Source organism: Mandrillus leucophaeus, unplaced genomic scaffold, assembly GCF_000951045.1.
Source record: "Mandrillus leucophaeus isolate KB7577 unplaced genomic scaffold, Mleu.le_1.0 Scaffold395, whole genome shotgun sequence".
NCBI classification, from domain to species: domain Eukaryota; kingdom Metazoa; phylum Chordata; class Mammalia; order Primates; family Cercopithecidae; genus Mandrillus; species Mandrillus leucophaeus.
In genome coordinates this window covers 2,208,142-2,215,455 of record NW_012104198.1, presented here as the reverse complement: position 1 = coordinate 2,215,455, position 7,314 = coordinate 2,208,142, and the positions used below count along the sequence as shown (strand labels likewise).

General features: G+C 54.0%; 2 protein-coding genes across 9 annotated transcripts in view; one reads left to right on the top strand and one right to left on the bottom strand.

The window, feature by feature from the left end:
- Positions 1-1,869: 1,869 nt before the first annotated feature.
- On the bottom strand, positions 1,870-6,595 carry TIMM17B (translocase of inner mitochondrial membrane 17 homolog B (yeast)). Of its 3 annotated transcripts, XM_011991393.1 has the most exons (8): positions 6,519-6,595; positions 6,176-6,273; positions 5,205-5,304; positions 3,761-3,906; positions 3,447-3,510; positions 2,519-2,647; positions 2,323-2,433; positions 1,870-2,240 (listed from the first exon to the last, which is right to left on the bottom strand). In XM_011991393.1, exons 4-8 carry the CDS (start codon positions 3,800-3,802, stop codon positions 2,152-2,154), a joined length of 435 nt encoding a protein of 144 aa, XP_011846783.1. In that variant the 5' UTR covers positions 3,803-3,906; positions 5,205-5,304; positions 6,176-6,273; positions 6,519-6,595; the 3' UTR covers positions 1,870-2,151. The 3 variants fall into 3 exon arrangements, with proteins under 3 accessions (XP_011846783.1, XP_011846782.1, XP_011846781.1); XM_011991392.1 differs by lacking the exon at positions 3,761-3,906 and having other exon boundaries at positions 6,519-6,589; XM_011991391.1 differs by lacking the exon at positions 6,519-6,595 and having other exon boundaries at positions 5,201-5,304; positions 6,176-6,220.
- PQBP1 (polyglutamine binding protein 1) overlaps positions 5,757-7,314 on the top strand; it is a 5,979-nt gene continuing 4,421 nt past the window's right edge. For 4 of the 6 annotated variants that reach the window (XM_011991400.1, XM_011991399.1, XM_011991397.1 and 1 more), the window contains exon 1: positions 5,757-7,020. In XM_011991400.1, coding sequence (XP_011846790.1) covers positions 6,954-7,020 — 67 coding nt within the window. In that variant the 5' untranslated portion in view covers positions 5,757-6,953. The remainder of the gene's footprint in view (positions 7,021-7,314) is intronic. The other 2 variants (XM_011991395.1, XM_011991396.1) reach the window with 2 other exon arrangements.

Here is a 7,314-nt window from a genome sequence, read left to right as displayed (position 1 = left end):
GAGGTGGGTCCAGAGGCGGCCGAGGACGGGAGCCTGCGGGTCTTGGGGAGCATGGAGGGGTGCGGCCTCGGAGGAGCTGGGTGGTTGTAGGAAGGAGGTGGGGCCCGCCGCGGCCTCAGGAGACGGTGCTGAGCGATAGGACCAGGGCCGTGCCGAGGGGCAGGCCCGGAAACCCCGGGAAAGTGGAGTCCCCAGGACTCTCGGAAGGGAAGGGCCTCCAGGAGCTACTCTCCAGGGGCGGCGCTAGATCGATGCAGGTGAAGGCCTGCAGGGGGCAGGGCCGGCCCGAGAATCCAGAAAGGGCGGGACACAAGGAACACCCTGGGTCTGACTGGCGCTCCGGTCTCAAAGATGCAAGCCTGGTGCTGCCGCCGCAGTGCTTGTGGAGATGAGGGTTCCAGGCCGAAGCCCGGGCCCCGCGCTGCCCTCCCTGGTCCCTCAGTTGTGTGGCTGCGCCCTGCCCGGTACTGAGTCGCTCAAACAGGTGTTACAGCTGTCACCGCTGAGGACTCTTTGCATCCCCACGGACCAGTTTTGTAAGGGAGAAAGGGTGTTCCCACTGCCTTGTAATGGCTTGCAAGAAAGGGACGGTTTTCATGTCTCAAGGTCATTCGCCACTGGGGCAGTTTGTGCAGAGGAAACCCTTGACTCCTCAGGAAGTTTTTGCGTCTCCCCGTGTCTTCTGCACCCCAGTGTAGGCAATGTTTGCCCCACCCATGTAGAAGTTTTCGCAGAAGTCAAGCTTGGGGGCGGGGGCGGGGGCGGGGCATGGGCATGTCCACTCAGAAAAATCTAGCTCCCCCACCCCAAAATAGAAACTCATTTCTGGTTATTTTGTGGTTACCCTTTAAAAACACTTGACCTGGCCGGGCGCAGTGGCTCATGCCTGTAATCCCAGCACTTTGGGAGGCCGAGGCGGGCACTTCATCTGAGGTCAGGAGTTCGAGACCAGCCTGGCCAACATGGTAAAACCCCATCTCTACTGAAAATACAAAAATTGGCCGAGCGTGGTGGCTCACGCCTGTAATCCTAACACTTTGAGAGGCCAAGGTGGGCGGATCACTTGAGGTCAGGAGTTCGAAACCAGCCTGGCTAACATGGTGAAACCTCATGTCTACTAAAAATACAAAAAATTAGCTGGACGTGGTGGTGGACGCCTGTAATCCCAACTACTTGGGAGGCTGAAGCAGGAGAATCGCTTGAACCCAGGAGGTGGAGGTTGCAGTAAGCCAAGATCATACCACTGCACTCCAGCCTGGGCAACAGAGCAAGACTCCTTCTCAAAACAACAAATAAAAACACTTGACCATACTGAGCAGAGGAGAGCAGAAAAGCAGTTCTGTGGCAGAAGGGGAGGCTGATCCAGGGCACCTTCTTTGAGGGAGCTAGGTCTCCTGGCCCTCTTCTTCCATCCCAGATCTACCCTGAGGCCACATGGAGGGAGGGAAATCACCTTCACAAATGCCGTGCTGAGTGTCCAGAAAGAAGGGACTCCTGTGAGGCCACATTTCCCAGCCTCGGTGACAGGGGCTGTGGAACAGGGGTCAGGGGTATTGGGGGGTGTGTGGGGGGATGGGGTCAGGGGTACAATGTCTAGAACCACCCCCACCCCCAGCAATCCTGGTGTTTATTCACTTCTTTCCCAAGCTTGTTCCTCTGACAGCTAGGACCCATCACCCAGCCCCAGACCACCTTATTCATGTCGCTAATTCACATCTTCATTCTCCCTTCCTGCTCATCCAGCCCACAGACATTTACTAGAGCCCATCTGCTGTGGGCCTCCAAGTCCTAGGGCTTCCGAGTCCCTGAAGCAGGCTCTGCCCCTTGTCCTAAGGAGGGGCCCCATAGGCAATTCAAGGAGTCCACACATAGGCATTTCAAAACAGACTTTAAATACTCATCAGGGTGCCACACAAAGGAGCTGGGGTGAGAACTTCGTACATGTGAGTGTGGGGCTGGGGTGCCCTGAGAGAGAAAAAGGGGACCCATCTTTCAGGGCAGCTGGGGTGCCCCACCCCCACCCTGGGACTAGGGAGCAGAGTAGAAGCCCTCTCTGGAGGGTCCCAGGGCTAACTGGGAGCCAGCCCTCCCTTCGAGGTAGATCATCGGGGAGGGAACCGAGAAGCAGCTCCCATGGTGGCAGTGGCTTCCTCAGTGGTACTGCTGATAGCTGGGATAGCCTGGGGCTGGGGTGCCGTCCTTAGGGGGCAGCTGGCTGGGGTCCTCCAGGAATGGGGGCGCTGGAGAAGGGAGACTCGGGTAAGGATGAGTGGAAGAGGCCAGGTGGAGGATTTCCCACTCCCCCGACCACCAGTTACTCACCATTTCGGAACTGCTGGGCCGTGTAGCGAGTGAGGAGGATGCCAACGCCCTCAATGAGGGCCAACAGGATGCCCCCCATCATCGCTGAGCCCACCATGGCCAGTGGGCCACCTGGGGGAGTTGGAGGCAGAGAAACAGAGGTAAGGGCAGACAGAACAGGGTGGAAGGGGCTGGGGCCAGGGCCGGGGGTACTCACTGCGGGCAGCCAGTACAGCCCCGGTCAACGCTCCACTGGTGATAGAGTTCCAGGGATCCTCCTTGCCCCGAAGCCGCACCAGGCCACAGTCGATGGTGGAGAACAGGCCCCCCCACACTGCGAAGCTACCTGTAGTGGAACCAAGGCCTAATTAGTTCGTAGGAAATCCCGAGAATTCACATCTCAGGGGACTTCCAAGGCCTGAATGCTTTGGCCAAGAACAGGGAGAAAAACCCAGACACAAAGGCAGATAGCAACCCCCCATAGAGTATTTTCTATCTGTCCCCATCCTGTGGTAGCTCCCACTTCAAGCTGTCTGTGATCACCATCAACGTTCCCTTCACCTTTATGGGGAGCTGACAAATGTTTACAAGCAGATTTACCTTCATATGGCTTTTAACAGAGCAACTTTGAGCTTCATAATCACCACAGAGTTGGAATTCTGATTTGGGTTTCAGTGAGAAGGAAATAGGAAACCCAGTTAATATGATAGTTAAAATGTTTACTGAGGGCTTACTGTGTGCCAGGACCTGTTTGAGGTACTGTGTTATTTGACTTTTGCAATTTTATATTAATGTTATTAAAGTGTTTAGCATAGCAACCAGCACTTAGTAGTATATAAATTACATAAACTTTAAAACTACCGATGAAGTGGTTACTGTTATCACCACCCCTGGTACGGGTGAGGTTCAGAGAGGTTAAGCCACTAGCCCAAGGTCCCACGGCAGGGAATAGTCAGGACCTAGATTTAAATTCCAGAACCCACTTTCTTCCCCTCCATATGCAATTGTTGGGAAACATCACCCCTCTGGAAAGTCTCCCGCAAGGGCTAGAATCTGAACCCCCAACTTGCAGCCTAGACCCAAAGGATCAACCACTCCCACCTTTGCCAAGACATCTCCTATATCTATCTCCCCAAGTCCCTCACCTCCAATCTGGGGGGCTCGGATCCTCACAGCGTTGGTACTACCTCTCAACCGGTGCCGAATTCCCTGGGGAAAGGAAGGAAGTCCGTCAGGGCAGGGCTGAAGCCACTGGCAGACAGGTTTCCAACTTTTAAGAGAGGGAAAAAGATGGGAGACCTGTTAGAGGTATCAGCAGTAGAAATGTGGAAAAGTGGCCAAGAACTAGGGGCCTGGAGAGCGCCCCAACATGGGTGTTCTCAGAGGTGGGTTGAGAAGTGCTAATGCATTCATACGTTTGTTCATTCATTCATTCAGTGAATGATTAACAAGTACCTACTATATGTGCCAAGCACCATGCCATATGCAGAGATACAGCCATGAACAAGGTAGATCTGCTCCCTGCCCTCTCAGAGCTCACATTAACAGTGGGAGACACAGACCTTGAGCAAGGATAAGTAAACAAGGGCGCTTCAGCAATCTGCACTCTAGAGGAAATGCCATGAAGAAATATGATTGGGGCTGAGGGGTCAGGAAAGGCCTCTTGAAGGAGAGAGAATCTGTGCTGAGACCTTGATGATGACAAACTTGGGCAAAGATCCAGGGAGGAGAGTTCCAGGAGTCTAGGGGAGGGACGGGGCTACATATATAAATTGCAGAGACTTTGGCTAATAGATGGCATTTAAAGTCACGACATTTGTGATCTTCTGGGAGGGGAGGTGGTCAGAGAAAAAGAACTATGTTAAAAAAATTCTCTCAACTTTAAGGCTGTCTTCCCTCTGCCAATTAAATTCCTGCCATTTTCCTCTATACAGGTTTCTGAGTCAGAATCTGCCTCTAGGTAAAATGTGTCTGGTCCTGGTGCAGTGGCTCACACCTGTAATCCCAGCACTTTAGGAGGCTGAGGTGGGTGGATCACTTGAGTTCAGGAATTAGAGACCAGCCTAAGCAACATGTTGAAACCCAGTCTCTACAAATAAATAAATAAATAAATAAACAAATAGTTAGCCAGGCATGGTGGCGCAGTCATGTGGTCCTAGCTACTTGGGAGGCTGAGGTGGGAGGATCACTTGAGCCTGGGAGGCAGAGGCTGTAGTGACCCCTGATTAGGCTACTGCACACCAGCCTGGGCAACAGGGCAAGATGATGTCTCCAAAAAAAACCACACAAAACAAAACAAAACAAAAAACATTGGCCAGGCATGGTGGCACACGCCCGTAATCCCAGCACTTTGGGAGGCCGAGGTAGGTGGATCACCTGAGGTCCAGAGTTCGAGACCAGACTGGCCACCATAGTGAAACCCCAACTCTACTAAAAGTACAAAAATTCGCCAGGTCTAGTGGTACTTGCCTGTAGTCCCAGCTACTCGGGAGGCTGAGACAGGAGAATCGCCTGAACCCGGGAGGCAGAGGTTGCAGGGAGCCAAGATCATGCCACTGCACTCTAGCCTGGGCAACAGGGCAAGACTCTGTCTCAAAAAAAAAAAAAAAAAACAATCTGTCTGGCTTTGCACATATATTTAAGATTTGGTGATGACTCTTTGAACGACACAGCATTTCCACAGAGGAGCTCCATTTGGGTGGGGTGGAGGGTGGAAGACAGAAGCCGTGTTTGCAATCCCTACAAAATCCCAGATACAGAAGCCAGGCTTGGCACACAGTAGGTGAGTGGCCACCAGAATGAATAAGTGCACGTGACTGGCAGCTCCAAGCAGTTTTTGGAGCAGCATCCCTTGTGGGTAAGACAGCTGACCCCACATCAACCCAGAGAAGGTCTGGACTCACAACAGGGGCATTGCGGAAACCCTTGATGGCCTGGAAGACTCCGCCACCGATGACACCCATAGTGAAGGCTCCACCGCAATCATCCACAATTCGCCATGGGCTGCAAGCAGGAAGGGAAGGATGGGGTTAATGTGAGCCCTCCCCGAGGCCCTGTCACACGAACTCTTTTCTAATTGGGAGAAACCAAGTCACCAGAATGGGAAGTTCCTAAGGAGGTACAAACACTTCAGATAATAAGGAGCTAATCCTGTCACGCTTTTTCCACAGCTCCCCCACGTTAAAGCGAGAAATGGGGCCAAGGGGGAGAAATATTAGTCTTCGCTCTGTCTACCAACCAAGGAATCAGCCAACTGTTTTACTGTGATCAAAGATTAAATGAATTGGCACACGCAGATTTGACGTTTCAATAAGCGACGTAGGCGTGTTAACTAGCCAAGACAGATTGTCAGCAAAGCAGGACCGCGTGGCACCCCTTCTCCGACGGTGTGCCCGTCCAACCATGCCCCGCCCCTTTTCAATTCGGCGCAACTGGGAAAAACCAAGAGCGACCGCGGGAAGCATCCACCGTCCCCGCCGGCCCTCAGCAGGTTCATCCGTACCCCGCCCCCACTGACAAAGGCGACCTGGGAAAACCACCCGCGGCAACTCGGGATTTCCGGTCAACACTGTACCACCCCTAGCCAGGATGGATCGGCCAGCGTGTCTTTTTTCGTTAACAGGGACTAGGAGATTACGAAGTCAGGAGAAACATGGCGTGGTTCGGCCTTCGCCGCACCTTCTGAGGGGAGACGGTTGTGGCCCCTCATAACGGAGCCCGAGTGACAGGAACCGAGTAGGGGTAGCGGGAGATACGTTAAGAGTCCCCCGAGTCTGGTACATGGCTCTGTGCGGCCGGTGCCTCCCCCGCCCGACCCCCACGGCTGGCCTTGGCGTCGCAGCAACAGTCCGGATGCCAGTGCCCATCGCCGTACCAAGGTTCCCGAGCGTACTCCTCCATGGCGCTGGCGTCTGGCCGCGCAGTCAGGCTACGCCCCCAGCGTAGACGCACACCGGCGTCCAAGCTTTCCGCCTATTACCGGGCAGCGATTGGGTCGCTACGCCGCATGTCACTCCAAGGGCGCACTCTCATTGGCCAATCGAGTTTCTGCCGTTTGTTCATTGCCTCCTGAGCGTAGTCCAGTTACTTTCAGGCTCGGGGAGTGAAGGCCTCATTCAGAGAAGGTCTCATTCTGTGTTTTGGGAAGAGAGTCGTGTGGGCCCAGGTATCGTAGCGGCGACACGAGAGAGACGGCCGGTGTGACAGCCGTCCACTACCTGCACGAGTGTATTGGTAATGTTGGGGTGGGCGCACTCTTTTGGAGCTGGAGGAAGTGCTGCCCTCTGCTCCCCCATCCCAGCGCTTTGGTTTCTCCTAACCGGCAGTCTTTGGGGGACGCTGGATGAGCCCATTTCTGAAGTGCGGAGGGGCCGGGCTCCTTAGGCGGCGGGCGGAGCCTGGGCCTGGGAGAGGAACAGGGCCCTGGAGCACCCGGTTTCGGGACAGTAGGGTTGGTGAGAATTGCGATAATATTGCCACCTAACTCTTACATCTTTTAGTGCGTATGTTCTGTCCACCCAACTACTGGTTCATTTGAGTAGATGGGAGTCAGATGAGTACATGTTGACGGGAGGGTCTTGGTGACGGGATCCAGATCTGAATCTATCTGAGCTGCTTGTCAGTTTGTCCGTCTGCCCCTAGGTCTATCAGCTATGCCTCTGCCCGTTGCGCTGCAGACCCGCTTGGCCAAGAGAGGCATCCTCAAACATCTGGAGCCTGGTGAGTCGGCTAAAAGCAGATGGTCCTAACACGTGCCAGCCTCGACAGGCGCTTTTGTTGTTGATACTGACTATCGTGGGCCAACTGTGCACCAAGCAATGGGGTGGCAGGCATTTTTCATTGTTAACGATATGGATTCCTGACATCCATCTCTACCGCGTGTCAAGTGGAGCGGGTTGGGGGAATAGATATTTCATTCTTTTTTTTTTTTTTTTTTTTTTTGAGGCGGAGTCTCACTCTGCACCCAGGCTGGAGTGCAGTGGCGCGATCTCGGCTCACTTTGACCTCCGCCTT

Bases quoted from the DNA above. Each gene is read 5' to 3' on its own strand.
- TIMM17B (XM_011991391.1), bottom strand. From the start codon at position 6,201: ATGGAGGAGTACGCTCGGGAACCTTG. The intron at 3,511-3,760 runs GTAGGTACTTGT...TCCTTTCCCCAG, and splicing joins CATGGTGCTTGGCACATATA to GGAATTCGGCACCGGTTGAG. The intron at 2,241-2,322 runs GTGAGTAACTGG...TCCCTTCTCCAG, and splicing joins GGCCCAGCAGTTCCGAAATG to CGCCCCCATTCCTGGAGGAC.